The sequence below is a fragment of the Parasteatoda tepidariorum genome, chromosome 4, assembly GCF_982258835.1.
Source record: "Parasteatoda tepidariorum strain Cologne lab strain chromosome 4, Ptep-v5.0, whole genome shotgun sequence".
Lineage (NCBI taxonomy): Eukaryota > Metazoa > Arthropoda > Arachnida > Araneae > Theridiidae > Parasteatoda > Parasteatoda tepidariorum.
In genome coordinates, this window is record NC_141758.1 from 116,663,678 (window position 1) to 116,687,990 (window position 24,313).

Sequence of the window (24,313 nt, forward strand, 5' to 3'; positions counted from 1 at the left end):
GGAAAAAACACGCATCTTTTCTGGGTAATCTTTCTCCATTGAAGAGTTCGTTTGCGTCATTTTAAACTTATGAATCACATGCATACTATGATTTGAGTGAGTGCCAGCTATCATTAATAATGCCACACATAACATGCTAATCTCATAAAACTAATATATGTGCAAATTGTAACTATATACGAAGTAACATAATGTATGATAATTTTTTAAGTCCATACACAAATAAATAACTCAACTTTTATACCATCATAGAAGTAAAAATTATAACTAACGTAATATGGAACTTCGTTTAGCATATCTCAGCCAAAAAATTTTATTTTGTTATATTTTCTGGTAATTCTAATTTTTGTTTCTAATTTTGTCTCTCACTAGAAATTTTGGTAAATAATTCTGTTGTTACTATTAACATTTATGATCGCTAATTTTTAAATTTCATGACTTGTATCATGAGTTCATTATTTCTAAATCCAGAATTTTCTCGACATTTTTTTTATACTTCCATCATCTATTTTCTAAATCTACATTTTTCGTCAACATTAATCATCTAGATTATAATTTTTTTTTACTGGTTCAGGCGACAAAATTTTTCAACCCCGACAATGAGATATTTAATTTTACATCTCGGTATTTATTATTCTAACTATCATGCCCCCAACATCGAGTTTTTTCTATATCTTTTAAAGTAAGTGTATCAAATTCGCAAATTTTTCTTCATATACCGACTACTTTTTTGATCCATCATCATTTTTTCTAACGTTTTTTTTATTTTTTGATTCTTCTCATTTTTTAGACCCTCATATTTTAGTTACTGTATTTTTTTCGTTGTAAATCTAGAGACTAAAAACTTTTTTTTTAATACTTTTAGAGACTAGAGCACTTAAAGTTTGACCTTATATTTCTACTTATCTTTTGCCATCCAACAAATCTTGTATCCATAAAATCGAACTCCCGAAGCACGTGAAACGATTGGTTATTGCATTGAGGAGGGGAGATTCTTCAAACAGAAAATGAAAGTGTGTCAACCGGGTGTGACCAATTCGAAGACAGGTAAGTTTTACGCCTGCAAGCGCAGCACTGACAAATGGACCAAATAGGATTTTATGATCTTTTCTTTGTTATTCAGAGACTACCCTTTATTTGTCATTTTCCTTAGTATCTTCTTTAACCATCATTTTACGTTTTATAACTCTACCTGCATCTTGATGTTTAATTCGTTTTTTGTTTTCTACTTTATATATAATGTCACTAGATGCTGGTATGCCATTTTCTCGCTGATCGGCTTATGTAGTTTACCTCCGCTTGTTTTTCCGTTTTCTTTTTCATCATGCTATCTACCAATGCTTCACTTTTAGCAAGCAAGTATGTACCTCTACATTATTTCCATATCATCCAGATAATACTTTTGGTTTTCTAAATTATACAGCAACCTGGTTTGCTATTTCTTAAACTAGTTTATTATCTTAAACTAGGCGTTAATTTTCACTTCGATTTTTTTAAGCAAACTGTCGTCTCAACTGTTTTGGTGGATTTTCAATCGTTTTCTGCTTAACATCAGTTGTCACTCTGCAGCAATCAATTTTTCGAACAGACTATTTCTTGCATGGTACAGTTTTGTTTCCAAAACATTTAAAGCTCCTCTCATCCTTGCGAAATCTATCTGTTTCAAGTTTCTTGTAATTTCAGACCATGCTTTAAGAACTTCGTTTTTTGGAATACTGAACTTCTTCTCCTCACATAGATCTGCATGCTTTAAAAATTTATCAAAATTTGATAAAATAGTAGCAATAGTGTAAGTTACAGAATAAGAGAATAAATTAAGATTTATCTTGTGCTGATTCTATCATTAAAATCTAAGGTAAATAGTAATTTTCTTTTAGCTTTATATCATGTATAGGTACAGTGAGATGACGCAAGATAGAGAAACCCAAGCCTTCCCTGGCTCCCGTTTTACCCCAATCAGTTTAATGGGTAAAACTTTAAGTTACTTTCTATTTTAGTCAATGTTATGTTGTTACTCATTATTGTAAAAATGTATGTGTAAATGTATAATTAAAATACTGAGCTCTTCTTGATGGTGTTCCCTTCCCTGATGATGATAAAATAATACACATCTAATCGCGTTTAGGTGTAACAGCGCTTTCTCTCTCTCTCTCTCTTTTTTTTAATTTAAGAAAAATTCTTTTAAACATATCCTGCATATTGTATCATCCAAAAAGAAAAATTAGTTTGACAGCACTTAGTATGAACTTAATATTATCAAACTCTCTTAAATCAAAATCACTTTAATTTCTTAAATCATTGTAGGCGCAGGAAATCTTATCCTTAATTCATATTCTTAAAAACATATTTTTTTTCTCCAACTACAAATTTGATAAAATTCTTTTTAATTTTAAATTTTTACTTTAGAGAAAACCGTAAAAATTTAGCTTCGGTTGAGCGCGAATTATATGACTTGCACATAAATATCAATTATCATCATCATAGTTGGTGAGACAGCCCAATGCCTTCATCTGCAGATTTCTCCTTCACGACTTCTGATTTATCTTTGATCTCCAATTCTTTTCATTAATTGCAATAAAATCAGACTCTGCGACTTCCCCACTTTTTTGTCCCAGAGAGTCTAAAGAGCAATATCTTATTTATTGTATTGACATCACTCATTCAAATCACATGGGCCATCCAATTCATTTATATGTATTTAATAATATCAGGTTGTTTATAAATCGTGAACAGTTTAATGTTAAATCTCCAGTTATTGTTTTCATATTTCTCAAATATTAGTGATTATAATTTTCTTCCAGTTTTGTCATTGTCAGAAGCATATGGTCAAAATCAACCTGACAAGAGTTTTGTAAATTAAGAACTTTGTTTTTCTAGAAAGAAAATTAGATTTAATAAATCTTCTCAGCCCACAGACAGCCCTATTAGCTTCATCAAGTCGGTTTTTTATTATGTATATAACTTTTTATAATGTTATGTACATATTTACTATGTATATAATATAAATATGGAGATTTTATGTTAATTGCTAAATTAAATTTTATTTTAGGATATGTAATTTTTGGTTTGATTTGTTACATTAAACTAATTATAGAATTATTAATTAAATGTTGACCTTTTTCATGTAACTCCACAACAATACACTATTAATATTATAACAAACCTTTATTAAAAAAGACTAATATTTCTTAATTAAAAATCTGTAAAATTCAAGAAGAAAAATAATTTTCGCAGAATAAATACTTATTTGTTAATAAATTATGTAGTTAAACCATATTATTATAAGCTTCATTGATTATTATTAAAAACACCAAGAGGATAAATTAACAAACATTTTACGGTGTATTTGAAACATATAAACCTGGTTGCATTTTTAAAAAAGGTACTATTTTATTCATTTAAGCTAATTATTCCCTTTATTTATTAAAATCTTTGCTTTATATTGTTTAATATTCATATCAAATGATTAAATATAAAATTAACATTTCCAAGTATAACATTTTGTAATTTCTGTTTCAAATATCAGACCTACATTTTTTAGAAATATTGCATATGATAAATTAATACTTTAAAGTAATGTATTTCTTTAAAAAAAATGCCATTTAATTTTTATAATCAAGCAAAAAACTATACTAAAAACTTCACTCTAAACAAATATTTTTGAAAAAATAGGCAAATAAAAAAATACTATTAGGGCATCATTTCTTAATACCTTAAAAAAATTATTATTTTTGAAAATTTTTTTATAACTGTTTTAAATTAAACTAATGTATAGGATATTTTTAAAATATATTTTTAGTTCTGAAAATATCCCTAAATAACTTTTTTTTTCACTTAGTTGTAACTTGAACATTGTTTTATTGGACTTAAATGTGATTTACTTTTAATAAAGAAAATTGAAGGTTATTTGAAGAAGCTGTTTCAGAGATTTTGTATTTAGAAAACCTCCAAACACAATTGATCATGAAAAATATAAATAAAATAAATGAAAAAAATGACAAAAAACCATGCATAATAAAATAAAAAAATTTATTAAAAATTATAATTTATTAGCAACAAGAATAGGAAAAATATAGAACACAGTAAATAATTAAATGTTTAACAAATATAAATGAAAGAATGAAAAAATTATAAAGATTAAGTAAACATACAAGAAGGATTGAAAAAGTTGTAACAAGAAATTGTTTAAATTTATGCTCAGTATGTTGGGGAGGTTAAAACAAATTATAGTCAAGGAGTGGCTCTAATAGATTTCTTTTTTTTTTATTTACTTAAATTGAAGGTAGGTTTTAGCTCATTTTTAAGTTGGTAAAAGACAAAGTAAAAATTTTGAAATCAAAAAATGCTGCAGATATTTCATGTAAATATAAATAACTTTATACCATAAAAGGGCAAGAGCATTTAAATATAACATACCAAAATGGTTACAACAGCTTAAGAAAAATTTCTTAAATATTTACAATACTAAAGTTAATAATTTTCAAACAAAAAAAAAAACAGTACAAGAAATAGATTACACAGAAATAAAGGAATATTTTAACTCTATTAAAGTGAAATGAAAATTTTTTTAAGCATTGCTACAGAATACAGGCAATTTTTAAACTTAAAAGGAAAGGAGAGTTACCCAGCACCTCAAAATTTTGAAAAAGTCACTAACTGAAGCAGATTCAACAATACAAATTTTGTTCATACAAGCAGATGTTGAAGTCCATTACATTCTTTTGTTGTGGTGTGATATCATTTGCAATTATTATGAAAAATAACAAAATTTTCATAAAAAGATTATTTTTATTTATTTATTCTCACATGCATTATTGTATTTTTTAAAGAAAAAAATGTTTTTTTAAGTTTGTTTTGAAAACTTAATTTAAAAAAATTACAAAAAAATATTAATTCCAGGAGAGAATTCAGCCCATTGATCTTTTCTCAAGATTGATTTCAGTCCTTAAGACAAAAGAGTGGCAGGTGAGAGTGTAACAGGTGTGGTCAGTTAATTGTTTAAAACACCATTGCCAAAATTATCATACCAAATTTAATAATACCTTTAATTCATGAGAAATATAACTAATTTTAATTTCATTTTAGCGATTCCACAAATATATTTTTAAGATCATCTATTCCCAGAAAAGCATAAGCAAAAGATGTAATTAGAATTTTTTTAAAGTTATGAACTGATAGAATAAAAACAAATTTTCTAAATAATAGAGAGAAAAAAATTGTGACGAATAAATAAATAAAAAAAACTTATTTTACTTATCTTGCAATAAATTTGGTAATAAAGGTAAGAATTATTGATACAACAAATCATGACTACCACCTCCTATAGACTGAAACAAGGCTCTACAAAGAAGAAAATAATTATATGGTTCCTTAGCACTTAAAGCTAGCTCCATGGATCTATTTACTATTTGATGTAAATAGAGCTAGAAAAGGGAAAAAAAAAGGTTACTTTAACAATTAAAAGCAACAACAAAAAAGTATATTTAAAATATTTTTTTAAATACAAGTAATTATTAAAGAATGTAAAAATTACTTCTAGCATTTCCTCATTTTAAGCAGGAAACAAAGACACTGATCCAAAAACCAGTTCAAAAAGCTTCAAGTACAAGTTAGATCTGTCCATATTTGCTCTGAAGAATATATAATGTTATGAAATAAGTTCACTTGTTTAAAAATAAAATGTGCAGAATAAGTTTTTTTTTATACATGTAAAAAATATATTTGATAATCACAAAACCTTAAGAAATTCATTTTACAAAAAATATTTTAAACGAAATTCCTACTTAACGAATATACGTTCACATGATAAAAATGTATAATTTTGTTGTCTATCATCAGTACCCAAATGACAATTATTTGTTTAAACATCATAGAAAATAACTGATTATAAAGGAATTGAATATATAAAAAAATTGTAACATTTGTTCAATGACAATGCTGATAATGCTAAATAGATAAGTGTTAATAGTTATGCTTCATAATAAGTAAATATATAAGCATTTATCACTTTTAATGTGGTAATTATTATTTTGTACTTTGAAAGTTCACCAGTATACATTTAATTTTGTGAGACACATATGTTTAAATAATTTTTTGCAAAAAAAAGAAAAAAAAAGAATAAACAAAATTATTTGAAAGAGTTATCACAGTAAATATTACTTACATCCATTTCTTCCATCCTTTTTAGAAGATATTCTACTAGCATTGTTGCAAATATGGGGGAGGTGGCAGTATTAGCAAGAAAAGAATGTGCTAGAATCTGAAATATAGACACACTCTATCTTATCAAACCAAAATAGGTTTTGTATTTACAAAAATATTATGACTATAGTTAAACACTTTTAACTGATCGACTGTTTCACATTAGAACAAGTCTGCATAGAAATATATCGCAAACACATAACTTTTTCATTTAATTACAGAATAAAATAATAGCTGAAAGAACATTTTTAGTTACTTGAAATATTCACTGTTACATATAGTTTAATAATCTATACCATAATAATTATTATGAAGGCAATAAACATACTCGCAATGCAGGATTCTTGAAAATTTGTTCAACCATGTGCTGAAACAATATAAAGTTTAAAATTATAATGAATAGTATTTAAATTGTAATAAATAGCATTGAAATATTATAAGGCATTTAGAGCTTACATGTATAGATGTTGAAAATACTTCTCTATGTTAATGGATGCATGTTACTGTGTTAATGGATGTATCATGGTATACTGAAATGAAATTTTATTTTAGACAATCTAAAATAATTTTTTTTAATAAGTAATATATAGTAGAAGATCAATAAATTCAATTCTAAAAGCTCCACAAATCTCCATCACCTACATTAACTTTACATTATTTCTAATTCTCTTGATAACTTTAAATATAAAAGTGGATATTTTTGTGTTATAAAGTATTTTTATTTAAAAACTATTGTACGCTTAGCGAGACAGAAAAGCGTAAATTGCAATTGACTGGTAACTATGGCAACGAATGAGTGGAATAGTATCTAGATATTAGAAAACTGAATTCATGGTCTCCCAATTCAAAATAGGATAATCATTTGCCGCTGAGATATTCCTAGTTAAAATTTCTGATGGTTTTCCATTGATGGACCAACATAATCTTGATGGCAACCATCAATAATTCCATCAAGAACCATTATATTTTTTTGATGGTAACCAACAATTAGTAAGAATTCGGATCGACTTATGACGGTCCAACCTAAGAATAGCTGGTCCAACATGAACAACACACCATCAACTTGATTTGTTCATGTTGAATCTTCACGAATTTCCATCATAGTGTCTTAGAAATCCAATGTTGGAACAATCATGAATAACCGTCATCCCGCAATGAAGAAATTCGGGATGGTTCAACATAATTTTTGATGGTCCAACAAGAATTCCCATTAAACCAGCATGAACCACCACAGATCATCATGGATTGTTGGTTCATGAGAGTCAAACTTCTCTTGATGGTTAATCATCATAGTATTAAAGTAGCATTTTCCATCATGGAAATTTGCACTGAATGGAAAAAGTCACTGATTAGTTGAATTATTTTAAAGATTGTAGCCTTCCATCTATAGCTTTACATATTTGTTAAGAATAAGCTTTTAGTTCTTGTTGAAACTAATCATTAATAAGAGACTTTGCGAATTTGCATTTGCTTAAGCCGTTGGAGTAAAAATTGCACCAATTAAAATTCAGCTGCACTTTGGAATTTGATAAGTGCAATGTTTACACGAGTTCGGTTTATCACAATATAAAGAAAATTTGAAATAAAAAAATGCCTTTTTTGAGAAAAACTATTTCTTTCAGTATTAAAAAAAAGTAATATTGTGAACTTTTTATTAATTTTTGAGGCCCCCCAGAAAGTGTGGGCCCTAGGCCCGTGCCTACAGGGCCTAGGCGATAATCAGGCACTGATTTTAGGCTAGGATTTTGTATTGTTTCTGAAAGGTGACTAAATAAAGCCCTCAGATATGATGGCTCAGCCGATAGAGCAGCGTTCACCTACTAATGAGATGAATTCCAGTGACGGCTGGATGATATATCTGCACTCGGCCCACAATAACTTCAGTGCTGGCGTAAAATATCCTCAGTGGCAGACGGATCACGGGTTAGTTCCCTTTTCATCAGGCTAACCGTGGGGGTTTTTCTTCTCCATGTCACGCAAATACGGGTTTGTTCCATCAAAAAGTCCTACACGAGGGTAAATTTCTCCCAATACTTGATCCAGGAGTTCCCTGGTCTTCTGTATTGGGTTCAAAATTACAAGGCTACGGAGTTGAACATCAGTAGTCGTAAACCCATGAATTGGGTCGGCTGTTTAACGACGGTTAAAAAAAATTATGCTAAGAAATTTAAGACAAAAATATTAAATGCAAGCGCTTAGCAACTAAAAATTGAAATTCACCTGAAAAAATAGGCCTTATTTTGATTCCTTGTTCATTTATTTAATCTTTTTCTTGGGCACTAATAAAGTTTAAATTTTTAAAAGGCCTGGTTGATAGGATCATATCCAAGAGGTCATGGATTTGATCCTTCCGGTGAGTTCCATTCCGATCCGATGAGTGCTACCTTTGATAACTCGGAAACAAGTTTACTCTATGACGATCCAATTTCGCCTCTATTTATTTCAAACTTGCACAAGATTCGTAAAGTTCTTAAAAGAGTTAAAAAGTGATAGGAAAATAAAGTGTATCTTAAAAACGTTTTATTCGCCAGCACATTTAATTACTTAAATAAATATATCTAGTCTCAAAATGAGCTAATTTTTAATTTTAAGAAAAAAATTGATAGAAATAAATGCGTGCTTGTCACCTGTTCAGCAATTTTTTTTTTGTAATTAACTCACTTTGTCTTATAGCGTCTCTTTAACACCAGATTTACGGGAAGCGTCATTTTGACGCATTTCGAATTTTATAAGGAAAATTACAAAACCCGCTTGCATTTTTATTTATTACATTATTTTTGTTGTTTCTAATGTCACTTGCCTCACGGACAAGCCTGCTCGGTGAAACCGAGCAAATTTAAGGCAGAGTGTGCGCTTCTTGTTTTTCAGTGGCGCCATCGATGGTCTAGAATTCGACTTCTGCCACACCATACGTCGCAACCGTTTATAGGGCGGACCCATTCATACAACCATTCATTCATCCACAGATCGTAATTTTGACTTGAATCGGAGAACGATCGATCTCCAATCCAGTACCCCCAGAGGTATTGATTTGTTATGGGAACATGGAGGACTTTTGCGACTCAACAGATTTAACGTGCATCAGTCACTTTACGATAAATAGTCTTCGACAGGCGGGATTCGAACTCTCGGACATGAGCCCAGCGCCCTACCGACCAGGCTATCTCGGCCTGCATTTTTATTTTATCTCTGGTAATGACTTTTATCCATTGATTGAGGTAAATATAGATTGAAGTCTATTTTCTTCAAAAGCGTTGAAATATTGATATTCTCTTAGTGGTATAACTATCTCGACGGATATGCGCCAATTTGACCTTCGATCGTAATTTAGACAAAATTTTGAGTATACATGCAAACACCACATTACTAATAAATAGGAATGTACCAACAATACTTCGATCCGTTATCTCAAATGAAACAAGCGATAAACAACTGTTGCCGATGAGCAATAATAGGAAGAACAAACGCAGAATGTCAATTGATGTTAGATTTTGAAGGTTTCAGTTTCTTAGTTCGAGTATTGAAAAATAAAATACTGGAATATTTCATAAATATATATCTCATATTTTAAATTTCTTTCTTATAGTAAATAAATACAATGCCTTCTATGTTTGAAAGATACCAACTGCTCCGGACACGCCAAAATAAATTTTCAAAAAATCGGTAAATAACTACTAAGTAAAATTTGCAAATACAAAGAGGTGAATTATATAAGCATGCGAATTATTTAGAAATAGTAGTGGATAAAAATCTACTAAATTGAATTTATAAAACCAAGAGTCTCAATTGATAAACTACCACTTTAAAATATATATTTGCTGTCCAGAGTAAGTAGGCATCTTCAGTAAGTGCTGTTATATATATTCGTTCATGCGTCAAATAGACGCGTGTTCGTAGAGATGGGTATATAAGAAGCGTCCGTAAACCTAGTGCTAAAAGAACAGTTCTTTTTTGAAAAAAGGTGTTGAACAATTGATTTATTGCTAAGATTTATCTTGCAGAAACAAGGAAGCTCGGTCTACCATAATATAATATAAATAAGTATGAAGCAAGTCATATTACCTTTATAAAGTTTAAGTCAGTGATTCCCTAAGTGGTCTCTATTGACCCTCAGGGGTCGAAGACAACCTGCAAGGGGTTCATGTCAAGTGGAAGAAAAATGGGGGTCAACGATAGTGAATCACATATGAGCAAGTCGTGACTTTTAATTTTGGTCTCTATCACTGTAGAAGGGCTCGGAGAGTTCATTTTGCAACTTAACTTTGCACTTGAGAGTATTCTTAGTGTTGCCTTTGTCAAGTTAATAAGCTTCAGGGGAATACCAAATTCCTCCATTGCTTCCATACTACTTATTTCGTTTGATACTGTCGTATGCTGCCTTAAAGTTAATAAAAAGATGGAAAGTCTCAATACTAACCAAAATATAACAAAATATATACCAAATATAAATATTAAATATTTTTTTCTTTGATATTTTGTTTTCTCTGTTATTCAATAGATGACGCCACAATAGAAAATATTAATGTTACAAAATATAAATAATAAATGTTTTTTTTCTTGATATTTTGCTTCGTTTGTTATTCAATAGATGTCGCCCCAATGGAAAATATTAATACTAAAAAATATCAATAAAAAATATTTTTTCCTGGTATTTTGCTTCCTTTATTATTCAATAAATGCCGCCACAATAGAAAATATAATACTACAAAATATTAATATTACAAAATACAAATAATAAATATTTTTTCATGATATTTTGCTTCGTTTGTTATTCAATAGATGTCGCCACAATAGAAAATATTTTTATTACACAAAATAAATAGTTTTTCATAATATTTTGCTTCATTTGTTATCCAATAGATGCCGCCACAATAGAAAATAAAATATTACAAAATATTAATATTACAAAATATTTATATTACAAAATATTAATATTACAAAATATAAATAATAAATATTTTTTTCTTTGATATTTTGTTTTCCCTGTTATTCAATAGATGTCGCCACAATAGAAAATATTTTTATTACACAAAATAAATAATAAATAGTTTTTCATAATATTTTGCTTCATTTGTTATCCAAAAGATGCCGCCACAATAGAAAATAAAATATTACAAAAATATTAATATTACAGAATATTAATGTTACAAAATATTAATATTGCAAAATATAAATAATAAATATTTTTTTCTTAATATTTTGCTTCCTTTGTTATTTAATAGATGTCGCCACAATAGAAAATATTAATGTTACAAATTATATATATGATATTTTGCTTCATTTGTTATTCAACAGATGTCGCCACAATAGAAAATATCAATATTACAAAACATAAATAATAAAAGTTATATTTTTTTCTTGATATTTTGCTTCATTTGTTATTCAATAGATGTCACCACAATCGAAAATATTTATATTAAAAAATATAAATATTTCTTCTTCTTGGGCACTACAGCCCAAGAATGGAAAAAATAATACTACAAAATATTAATATTACAAAATACAAATAATAAATATTTTTTCATAATATTTTGCTTCATTTGTTATCCAATAGATGCCGCCACAGTAGAAAATAAAATATTACAAAATATTAATATTACAAAATATTACTATTACAAAATATAAATAATAAATATTTTTTTCTTTGATATTTCGTTTTCCCTGTTATTCAATAGATGTCACCACAATAGAAAATATTAATATTACGAGATATGAAGAATAAATATTTTTGTCTTGATATTTCGCTTCCTTTGTTATCCAATAGATGCCGCCACAATAGAAAATAAAATATTACAAAAATATTAATATTACAAAATATTAATGTTACAAAATATTAATATTGCAAATTATGAATAATAAATATTTTTTTCTTAATATTTTGCTTCCTTTGTTATTCAATAGATGTCACCACAATCGAAAATATTTATATTGAAAAATATAAATTCCTCTTCTTCTTGGGCACTACAGCCCATGACAGGTCAAGGCCGATCCAAGTTTTTGCCATCTTGATCTATTCTGTACCATGGCCTTCCAGTTAGTTATTCCTGTTATCTTTTGGTCCCTCCCAACTGCGTCCAGCGACCTAGTCAGTGGGCGACCACTTTTTCTTCTACCTTCTGGTTTAAAAAAGTTATTTTTCAAGTCTTCAGATCTATAAGGGTGTCCCAGCCATCGATTGCGATTGGCCTTAATAACACGAACTATGACTGGTTTTTTATACTTATTATATAACCCATGATTGTAAAGGGTGCGCCATTTGCTTTTCTCATAGACTGCACCAAAAATTATTCTAAGTATCCCTCTCTCAAAAATCAGCAATTTGTTCTCCTCGTTTTTATTAAAAATCCAGCACTCACCGCCATATAGAATCACAGGCCGTAGGAGATTTTTGCATAGGCTAATTTTTGTCTTTTGTTTAAGAAATTTACTTTTCAGTTGGCTTTTTAAATCAAAGTAGCACTCGTTTGCCATTTCTAAACGGCTATCGGTTTCGGTATTAGCATCATTTTTGTAGGTTACAGTAGTATTAGGATGTTTAAATTTATCAACAGCTTCAAATTCATAATGATTCACATGCAAGGATATTGCCTTTGTGAGCCCTTTGTTTATATCCATTTATTTAGTTTTGTCAGCATTATAGGGTAGTCCCATTTCATAAGCTGCTACTTCAAGAGCTTTGAAGTTCTCCACCGCTGATTGTCTAGATCTTCCTATAATATCAAGAGCACCTGCATAAGCAAGAATTGGCGTAGATCCTTGAAAAATAGTGCCTCTTACATTGATTCCAGATGCTCTGATTACTTTTTTAAGTGCGATAATAAATAGAAAGCAGGTAAGTGCATCTCCCTGCCTCAGGACTCTATCAGTGTAGAAGGGCTCGGAGAGTTCGTTTTGCAACTTAACTTTGCACTTGAGAGTATTCTTAGTGTTGCCTTTGTCAAGTTAATAAGCTTCAGGGGAATAACAAATTCCTCTATTGCTTCCATACTACTTATTTCGTTTGATACTGTCGTATGCTGCCTTAAAGTTAATAAAAAGATGGAAAGTCTCAATACTAACCAAAATATAACAAAATATGCACCAAATATAAATATTAAATATTTTTTTCTTTGATATTTTGTTTTCTCTGTTATTCAATGGATGGCGCCACAATAGAAAATATTAATAATGCTAAATATAAATAATAAATGTTTTTTATCTTAATATTTTGCTTCGTTTCTTATTCAATAGATATCGCCCCAATGGACAATATTAATACTACAAAATATCAATAAAAAATATTTCTTCCTGGTATTTTGCTTCCTTTATTATTCAATAGATGCCGCCACAATAGAAAATATAATACTACAAAATATTAATATTACAAAATACAAGTAATAAATATTTTTTCATGATATTTTGCTTCGTTTGTTATTCAATAGATGTCGCCACAATAGAAAATATTTTTATTACACAAAATAAATAATAAATATTTTTTCACAATATTTTGCTTCATTTGTTATCCAATAGATGCCGCCACAATAGAAAGTAAAATATTACAAAAATATTAATATTACAAAATATTAATGTTACAAAATATTAATATTACAAAATATAAGTAATAAATATTTTTTTCTTTGATATTTTGTTTTCCCTGTTTTTCAATAGATGTCGCCACAATTGAAAATATTAATATTATGAATAATGAATATTTTTGTCTTGATATTTCGCTTCCTTTGTTATCCAATAGATACCGCCACAATAGAAAATAAAATATTACAAAAATATTAATATTGCAAAATATTAATGTTACAAAATATTAATATTACAAAATATAGATATTAAATATTTTTTTCTTGATATTTTGCTTCATTTGTTATTCAATAGATGTCACCACAATCGAAAATATTTATATTAAAAAATATAAATTCTTCTTCATCTTGGGCACTACAGCCCATGACAGGTTAAGGCCGACCCAAGTTTTTGCCATCTTGATCTATTCTGCACCATGGCCTCCCAGTTAGTTACTCCTGTTATCTTTTGGTCCCTCCCAACTGCGTCCAGCCGCCTAGTATTGCATGAACATTGCATGAGCATATTAATATGGCTAAATATTGCATGAACAATTGAGCGTAAAAAAAATTTGTTCGCGTTGTATCCTGCATAATCTGACAAACGCTCCAAAAAAGGCTCGTGTCGATTGGTGCAATGAAATGTTGGAAAAATACGTCCAAGTTACATCAAAGGCTGTGTATAACATCTACACAGGTGACGAATCATGGATCTATACATATGAGCCGGAAAAAAACAGCAATCAACTGTATGGGTCTTCCAAGACGAGGCAAAACCAACAAAAGTTGCTCGAGGAAGAAGCACATCGAAACAAATGATTGCCTGTTTCTTCGGCATTAACGGTCATGTGGCAACAGTGGCGTTAGAGCAACGCAGGACGGTCAATTCTGAATGGTACACGATCATTTGTTTGCCAGAAGTCATCGGAGAAATTCGAATAAAGCAGAAGAACAGGCGAATCATTCTTCATCATGACAATGCGAGCTCTCACACATCGACTCAAACAAAGGCATTTCTGACAGGAGCGAAAGATCGAACTGATGGGTCATCCGCTGTACAGCCCTGATTTGGCAAACAATGACTTCTTCTTATTCCCACACATCAAAAATAAATTACGTGGACAACGATTTTCGACCCCCCGAAAAAGCAGTTGATGCATTCAAAACGCATGTTTCAGAGTTACCTCAATCGGACTGGAAAAAGTGCTTTGAAAATTGGTTCCAACGCATGCAAAAGTGTATTGATCATCATGGAGAATATTTTGAAAAACAATAAAACCAATTTCGATCCTTCATATTTGTTTTTTCATTATTAGGCCAGAAATATAAATAGCAACCCTCGTATTATTCAATAGATGCCGCCACAATAGAAAATATTTTTATTACACAAAATAAATAATAAATATTTTTTCATAATATTTTGCTTCATTTGTTATTCAGTAGATGACGCCACAATAGAAGATATTAATATTACGAAATACAAATAATAATAACTTTTTTCTTGATATTTTGCTTTCTCTGTTATTCAATAGATGACGCCACAATAGAAAATATTAATATTACAAAATATGAATAATAAATATTTTTTTCTTGATATTTTGCTTTGTTTGTTATTCAATAGATGCCGCCACAATAGAAAATATAATATTACAAAATATTAATATTACAAATTATTAATATTACAAAATATAAATAATAAATATTTTTTCATGATATTTCGCTTTCTTGGTTATCCAATAGATGCCGCCACAATAGAAAATATTTATATTAAAAAATATAAATTCCTCTTCTTCTTGGGCACTACAGCCCATAACATGTCAAGGCCGACCCAATAAGTTTTTGCCATCTCGATCTATTCTGTATCATGGCCTTCCAGTTAGTTATTCCTATTATCTTTAGGCCCCTCCCAACTGCGTCCAGCCACCTAGTCAGTGGACGACCGCTTTTTCTTGCACTTTCTGGTTTAAAAAAGTTATTTTTCAAGTCTTCAGATCTGTAAAGGTGTCCCAGTCATCGATTGCGATTGACCTTAATAACAAGAACTATGTCTGGATTTTTATACTTTTTATGTAACTCATGATTGTAAAGGGTGCGCCATTTGCTATTCTCATAGACTGCACCAAAAATTCTTCTAAGTATCCCTTTCTCAAAAATCAGCAATTTGTTCTCCTCATTATTATTAAAAATCCAGCACTCACCGCCATATAGGATCACAGGCCGTAGGACTGTTTTGTATATGTTAATGTTTGTCTTTTGTTTAAGAAACTTACTTTTTAGTTGGCCTTTTAAAACAAAGTAGCACTTATTTGCCATTGCTAAGCGACTATCGATTTCGGTATTTATGTCATTTTTGCAGGTTACAGTAGTCCTAAGATATTGAAATTCATCAAAAGCTTCAAATTCATTGTCATTCACATGCAAGGGTAGGCATTGCCTTAGTGAGCCCTATGTTTATCTCCATGTATTTAGTTTTGTCAGCATTTATGGTTAGTCACATTTCACTAGCTTATACTTCAAGCGTTTTGAAGTTCTTCGCAACTGATTGTCTGGATCAGTGATTCCCAAAGTGGTCTATATAGATGAAAAAGGGGTCCCAAGATAGTGGATCGCTTATGAGCAGCTCGTGTCTTTTAATTTTGACATTTCATGAATGGAATAATCAACATACACTGATTATACCTATTTACTTACATTAAACTACCTTATAATACAAAGACATCTATCTACATAATTTATAAAAGTAGTTATAAAGTAAAAATTTTATTAAAATTTAAGTTATCATTATAAGTAATTATTATAAACTAGTAGTTGCCTGCAGCTCTGCCCGCGTACGTTTTTATTTTCTCAGCGTGTAAAGTTTTATTTTGTAACTAAAAGTATTTTTCCGCTGTAAAACGTAGCCTAACCTGCGTCAACTCTTTAGCTAGCTAGACTTATAACTTTATCTGCGCGCAAGATCACGGACAAAAAAAAATCAATATCCGAAACTGAAAAACATGGCAAAGGGACAGAGAAACAAAAAAGTTCAGGAACCACTGGTTTAAGTGATACGAAAGAAAAAAAAAATATTCACTTGGTATACAGATCTGCCGACTTTCTACGCCTTTGGTAAAAATGTATGCTAGTAGTGGCTAAGTAAATGCTCAAAGTTATTGTTTTTTATTCATTTAAACATATTTTCGTCACCACTACACATAAATGATTCAAAAGTTCATATACAACACCACATTTTTCCAGACAGACTCAATCTTGAGTTCACGCCCTATCAACCAGACTATCCCGGCCAAATTTATTAGTTTATTTTATAACAGTCATTGCACAGCCGACCTAATTTCGAGTTTACGACTACTAATATACAACTCCGTAGCCTTGTAATTTTGAATCCAATCCAGAAGACAAGGGAACTACTAGATTAGTATCCAGAGGTATTTATTTGTTATGAGAACTTGGAGGACTTTGTGAACCCGACAGATTTAACATGCACCAGTCACCATTTTATACATGGGTATTCTTCTGCCGGCTGGATTCAAACTCCCACTCTCACCAACACGAGTCCAACGCCCTATTAACTAGGCGAAATTTATGAGTTTATTTTATAACAGTCATTGCACAACCGACCCAATTGCGAGTTAACGACTACTAATAGTCAACTCCGTGGCCTAGTAATTTTGAACCAAATCCAGAAGACAAGGGAACTGCTAGATTTGTACCAAGAGGTATTTATTTGTTATGAGAACTTGGAGGACTTTGTGACCCTGACAGATTTAACATGCACCAGACACCATTTTATACATGGGTATTTTCTGCCGGTTGGATTCAAACTCCCACTCTCACCAACACGAGTCAAACGCCCTTTTAACCAGGCCAAATTTATTCGTTTATTTCATAACAGTCATTGCACAGCCGACCCAATTGCGAGTTAACGGCTACTAATAGTCAACTCCGTGGCCTTGTAATTTTGATCCAAATCCAGAAGACAAGGGAACTGCTAGATTTGTACCCAGAGGTATTTATTTGTTATGAGAATTTGGAGGACTTTGTGACCCCGACAGTTTAAGCATGCACCAGTCACCATTTTATGCATAGGTATTTTCTGCCGGTTGGATTCAAACTCCCACTCTCACCAACACGAGTCCAACGCCCTATTAACCAGGACAAATTTATTAGTATATTTTATAACAGTCATTGCACAACCGACCCGATAGCGAGTTAACGACTACTAATATTCAACACCTTGGCCTTGTAATTTTGAACCGAATCCAGAAGACAAGGGAACTGCTAGATTTGAACCAAGAGGTATTTATTTGTTATGAGAACTTGGAGGACTTTGTGACCCCGACAGTTTTAACATGCACCAGTCACCATTTTATACATGGGTATTCTTCTGCCGGCTGGATTCAAACTCCCACTCTCACCAACACGAGACCAACGCCCAATTAACTAGGCCAAATTTATGAGTTTATTTTATAACAGTCATTGCACAACCGACCCAATTGCGAGTTAACGACTACTAATAGTCAACTCCGTGGCCTTGTAATTTTGAACCAAATCCGGAAGACAAGGGAACTGCTAGATTTGTATCCAGAGGTGTTTATTTGTTATGAGAACTTGGAGGACTTTGTGACCCTGACAGATTTAACATGCACCAGACACCATTTTATACATAGGTATTTTTCTGCCGATTGGATTCAAACTCCCACTCTCACCAACACGAGTCCAACGCCCTATTAACTAGGCCAAATTTATGAGTTTATTTTATAACAGTCATTGCACAACCGACCCAATTGCGAGTTAACGGCTACTAATAGTCAACTCCATGGCCTTGTAATTTTGATCCAAATCCAGAAGACAAGGGAACTGCTAGATTTGTACCCAGAGGTATTTATTTGTTATGAGAACTTGGAGGACTTTGTGACCCCGACAGTTTTAACATGCACCAGTCACCTTTTATACATGGGTATTCTTCTGCCGGTAGGATTCAAACTCCCACTCTCACCAACTCGAGTCCAACGCCCTATTAAACAGGCCAAATTTATTAGTATATTTTATAACAGTCATTGCACAACCGACCCGATAGCGAGTTAACGACTACTAGTATTCAACACCTTGGCTTTGTAATTTTGAACCGAATCCAGAAGACAAGGGAACTGCTAGATTTGTACCAAGAGGTATTTATTTGTTATGAGAACTTGGAGGACTTTGTGACCCTGACAGTTTTAGCATGCACCAGTCACCATTTTAAACATAGGTATTTTCTGCCGGTTGTATTCAAACTCCCACTCTCACCAACAGGAGTCCATCGCCCTATTAACCAGGACAAATTTATTAGTATATTTTATGACAGTCATTGCACAACCGACCCGATTGCGAGTTAACGACTAGTAATATTCAACTCCGTGGCCTTGTAATTTTGAACCGAATCCAGAAGACAAGGGAACTGCTAGATTTGTACCCAGAGGTTTTTATTTGTTATGAGAACTTGAGGGACTTTGTGACCCCGACAGTCTTAGCATGCACCAGTCACCATTTTATACATAGGTATTTTTCTGCCGGTTGGATTCAAACTCCCACTCTCACCAACTCGAGTCCAACGCCCTATTATCCAGGCCAAATTTATTAGTTTATTTTATAACAGTCATTGCACAACTGACCCGATTGCGAGCTAACGACTACTAATAGTCAACTCCGTGGCCTTGTAATTTTGAACCGAATCCAGAAGACAAGGGAACTGCTAGATTTGTACCCAGAGGTATTTATTTGTTATGAGAATTTGGAGGACTTTGTGATCCCGACAGTTTCAACATGCACCAGTCACCATTTTATACATAGGTATTTTCTGCCGGTTGGATTCAAACTCCCACTCTCACCAACTCGAGTTCAACGCCCTATTAACAAGGCCAAATTTATTAGTTTATTTTATAACATTGCACAACTGACGCGATTACGAGCTAACGACTACTAATAGTCAACTCCGTGGCCTTGTAATTTTGAACCAAATCCAGAAGACAAGGGAACTGCTAGATTTGTTCCCAGAGGTATTTATTTGTTATGAGAACTTGGAGGACTTTGTGACCTCGACAGTTTTAACATGCACCAGTCAACATTTTATACATGGGTATTCTTCTGCCGGCTGGATTCAAACTCCCACTCTCACCAACACGAGTCCAACGCCCTATTAACTAGGCCAAATTTATGAGTTTATTTTATAAAAGTCATTGCACAACCGACCCGTTTGCGAGTTAACGACTACTATTATTCAACTCCTTGGCCTTGTAATTTTGAACCGAATCCAGAAGACAAGGGAACTGCTAGATTTGTACCCAGAGGTATTTATTTGTTATGAGAATTTGGAGGACTTTGTGACCCCGACAGTTTTAGCATGGACCAGTCACCATTTTATACATAGGTATTTTCTGCCGGTTGGATTCAAACTCCCACTCTCACCAACACGAGTCCAACGCCCTATTAACCAGGCCAAATTTATTAGTATATTTTATAACAGTCATTGCACAACCGACCCGGTAGCGAGTTAACGACTACTAATATTCAACACCTTGACTTTGTATTTTTGAACCGAATCCAGAAGACAAGAGAACTGCTAGATTTGTACCAAGAGGTATTTATTTGTTATGAGAACTTGGAGGACTTTGTGACCCCGACTGTTTTAACATGCACCAGTCACCATTTTATACATGGGTATTCTTCTGCCGGCTGGATTCAAACTCCCACTCTCACCAACACGAGTCCAACGCCCTATTAACTAGGCGAAATTTATGAGTTTATTTTATAACAGTCATTGCACAACCGACCCAATTGCGAGTTAACGACTACTAATGGTCAACTCCGTGGCCTAGTAATTTTGAACCAAATCCAGAAGACAAGGGAACTGCTAGATTTGTACCAAGAGGTATTTATTTGTTATGAGAACTTGGAGGACTTTGTGACCCTGACAGATTTAACATGCACCAGACACCATTTTATACATGGGTATTTTCTGCCGGTTGGATTCAAACTCCCACTCTCACCAACACGAGTCAAACGCCCTTTTAACCAGGCCAAATTTATTCGTTTATTTCATAACAGTCATTGCACAGCCGACCCAATTGCGAGTTAACGGCTACTAATAGTCAACTCCGTGGCCTTGTAATTTTGATCCAAATCCAGAAGACAAGGGAACTGCTAGATTTGTACCCAGAGGTATTTATTTGTTATGAGAATTTGGAGGACTTTGTGACCCCGACAGTTTAAGCATGCACCAGTCACCATTTTATGCATAGGTATTTTCTGCCGGTTGGATTCAAACTCCCACTCTCACCAACACGAGTCCAACGCCCTATTAACCAGGACAAATTTATTAGTATATTTTATAACAGTCATTGCACAACCGACCCGATAGCGAGTTAACGACTACTAATATTCAACACCTTGGCCTTGTAATTTTGAACCGAATCCAGAAGACAAGGGAACTGCTAGATTTGAACCAAGAGGTATTTATTTGTTATGAGAACTTGGAGGACTTTGTGACCCCGACAGTTTTAACATGCACCAGTCACCATTTTATACATGGGTATTCTTCTGCCGGCTGGATTCAAACTCCCACTCTCACCAACACGAGACCAACGCCCAATTAACTAGGCCAAATTTATGAGTTTATTTTATAACAGTCATTGCACAACCGACCCAATTGCGAGTTAACGACTACTAATAGTCAACTCCGTGGCCTTGTAATTTTGAACCAAATCCGGAAGACAAGGGAACTGCTAGATTTGTATCCAGAGGTGTTTATTTGTTATGAGAACTTGGAGGACTTTGTGACCCTGACAGATTTAACATGCACCAGACACCATATTATACATAGGTATTTTTCTGCCGATTGGATTCAAACTCCCACTCTCACCAACACGAGTCCAACGCCCTATTAACTAGGCCAAATTTATGAGTTTATTTTATAACAGTCATTGCACAACCGACCCAATTGCGAGTTAACGGCTACTAATAGTCAACTCCATGGCCTTGTAATTTTGATCCAAATCCAGAAGACAAGGGAACTGCTAGATTTGTACCCAGAGGTATTTATTTGTTATGAGAACTTGGAGGACTTTGTGACCCCGACAGTTTTAACATGCACCAGTCACCTTTTATACATGGGTATTCTTCTGCCGGTAGGATTCAAACTCCCACTCTCACCAACTCGAGTCCAACGCCCTATTAAACAGGCCAAATTTATTAGTATATTTTATAACAGTCATTGCACAACCGACCCGATAGCGAGTTAACGACTACTAGTATTCAACACCTTGGCTTTGTAATTTTGAACCGAATCCAGAAGACAAGGGAACTGCTAGATTTGTACCAAGAGGTATTTATTTGTTATGAGAACTTGGAGGACTTTGTGACCCTGACAGTTTTAGCATGCACCAGTCACCATTTTAAACATAGGTATTTTCTGCCGGTTGTATTCAAACTCCCACTCTCACCAACAGGAGTCCATCGCCCTATTAACCAGGACAAATTTATTAGTATATTTTATGACAGTCATTGCACAACCGACCCGATTGCGAGTTAACGACTAGTAATATTCAACTCCGTGGCCTTGTAATTTTGAACCGAATCCAGAAGACAAGGGAACTGCTAGATTTGTACCCAGAGGTTTTTATTTGTTATGAGAACTTGAGGGACTTTGTGACCCCGACAGTCTTAGCATGCACCAGTCACCATTTTATACATAGGTATTTTTCTGCCGGTTGGATTCAAACTCCCACTCTCGCCAACTCGAGTCCAGCACCCTATTAACCAGGCCAAATTTATTAGTTTATTTTATAACAGTCATTGCACAACTGACCCGATTGCGAGCTAACGACTACTAATAGTCAACTCCGTGGCCTTGTAATTTTGAACCGAATCCAGAAGACAAGGGAACTGCTAGATTTGTACCCAGAGGTATTTATTTGCTATGAGAATTTGGAGGACTTTGTGATCCCGACAGTTTCAACATGCACCAGTCACCATTTTATACATAGGTATTTTCTGCCATTTGGATTCAAACCCCCCACTCTCACCAACTCGAGTCCAACGCCCTATTAACAAGGCCAAATTTATTAGTTTATTTTATAACAGTCATTGCACAACTGACCCGATTGCGAGCTAACGACTACTAATAGTCAACTCCGTGGCCTTGTAATTTTGAACCGAATCCAGAAGACAAGGGAACTGCTAGATTAGTACCCAGAGGTATTTATTTGTTATGAGAATTTGGAGGACTTTGTGATCCCGACAGTTTCAACATGCACCAGTCACCATTTTATACATAGGTACTTTCTGCCGGTTGGATTCAAACTCCCACTCTCACCAACTCGAGTCCAACGCCCTATTATCCAGGCCAAATTTATTAGTTTATTTTATAACAGTCATTGCACAACTGACCCGATTGCGAGCTAACGACTACTAATAGTCAACTCCGTGGCCTTGTAATTTTGAACCGAATCCAGAAGACAAGGGAACTGCTAGATTTGTACCCAGAGGTATTTATTTGTTATGAGAATTTGGAGGACTTTGTGATCCCGACAGTTTCAACATGCACCAGTCACCATTTTATACATAGGTATTTTCTGCCGGTTGGATTCAAACTCCCACTCTCACCAACTCGAGTTCAACGCCCTATTAACAAGGCCAAATTTATTAGTTTATTTTATAACATTGCACAACTGACGCGATTACGAGCTAACGACTACTAATAGTCAACTCCGTGGCCTTGTAATTTTGAACCAAATCCAGAAGACAAGGGAACTGCTAGATTTGTTCCCAGAGGTATTTATTTGTTATGAGAACTTGGAGGACTTTGTGACCTCGACAGTTTTAACATGCACCAGTCAACATTTTATACATGGGTATTCTTCTGCCGGCTGGATTCAAACTCCCACTCTCACCAACACGAGTCCAACGCCCTATTAACTAGGCCAAATTTATGAGTTTATTTTATAAAAGTCATTGCACAACCGACCCGTTTGCGAGTTAACGACTACTATTATTCAACTCCTTGGCCTTGTAATTTTGAACCGAATCCAGAAGACAAGGGAACTGCTAGATTTGTACCCAGAGGTATTTATTTGTTATGAGAATTTGGAGGACTTTGTGACCCCGACAGTTTTAGCATGGACCAGTCACCATTTTATACATAGGTATTTTCTGCCGGTTGGATTCAAACTCCCACTCTCACCAACACGAGTCCAACGCCCTATTAACCAGGCCAAATTTATTAGTATATTTTATAACAGTCATTGCACAACCGACCCGGTAGCGAGTTAACGACTACTAATATTCAACACCTTGACTTTGTATTTTTGAACCGAATCCAGAAGACAAGAGAACTGCTAGATTTGTACCAAGAGGTATTTATTTGTTATGAGAACTTGGAGGACTTTGTGACCCCGACTGTTTTAACATGCACCAGTCACCTTTTATACATGGGTATTCTTCTGCCGGTAGGATTCAAACTCCCACTCTCACCAACTCGAGTCCAACGCCCTATTAACCAGGCCAAATTTATTAGTATATTTTATAAC

At 33.0% G+C, this 24,313-nt stretch overlaps 1 protein-coding gene and 1 long non-coding RNA gene across 10 annotated transcripts in view; one reads left to right on the top strand and one right to left on the bottom strand.

Annotated features, from left to right (window-relative positions):
* Positions 1-2,067, top strand: part of LOC147812613 (uncharacterized) — a 44,575-nt gene extending 42,508 nt beyond the window's left edge. For 5 of the 6 annotated variants that reach the window (XR_015433309.1, XR_015433313.1, XR_015433315.1 and 2 more), the window contains one exon: positions 866-2,067. This is a non-coding gene — a long non-coding RNA (uncharacterized LOC147812613). The remainder of the gene's footprint in view (positions 1-865) is intronic. The other variant, XR_015433314.1, reaches the window with a different exon arrangement.
* Positions 2,068-4,012: 1,945 nt separating this feature from the next.
* Positions 4,013-6,814, bottom strand: LOC147812614 (transcription-associated protein 1-like). Of its 4 annotated transcripts, none has more exons than XR_015433318.1 (4): positions 6,658-6,814; positions 6,164-6,259; positions 5,534-5,630; positions 4,013-5,423 (listed from the first exon to the last, which is right to left on the bottom strand). XR_015433318.1 is itself a non-coding variant. In XM_087161958.1 (4 exons), the coding sequence occupies exons 2-4, from the start codon at positions 6,563-6,565 to the stop codon at positions 5,289-5,291; spliced, it is 267 nt and encodes an 88-aa protein (XP_087018084.1). In that variant the 5' UTR covers positions 6,566-6,568; positions 6,658-6,814; the 3' UTR covers positions 4,013-5,288. The 4 variants fall into 4 exon arrangements, 1 of the variants encoding a protein (XP_087018084.1); XR_015433316.1 differs by having other exon boundaries at positions 6,530-6,814; XM_087161958.1 differs by lacking the exon at positions 5,534-5,630 and adding an exon at positions 6,530-6,568.
* Positions 6,815-24,313: the final 17,499 nt, after the last annotated feature.

Excerpts from the sequence above, each read along its gene's own strand:
- LOC147812614 (XM_087161958.1), bottom strand. The coding sequence starts at position 6,565 with ATGGTTGAACAAATTTTCAAGAATCCTGCATTGCGA. Across the intron at positions 6,260-6,529 it reads TCAAGAATCCTGCATTGCGA|ATTCTAGCACATTCTTTTCT; the intron begins GTATGTTTATTG and ends TCTATATTTCAG. Across the intron at positions 5,424-6,163 it reads AAAGGATGGAAGAAATGGAT|CTCTATTTACATCAAATAGT; the intron begins GTAAGTAATATT and ends TCCCTTTTCTAG.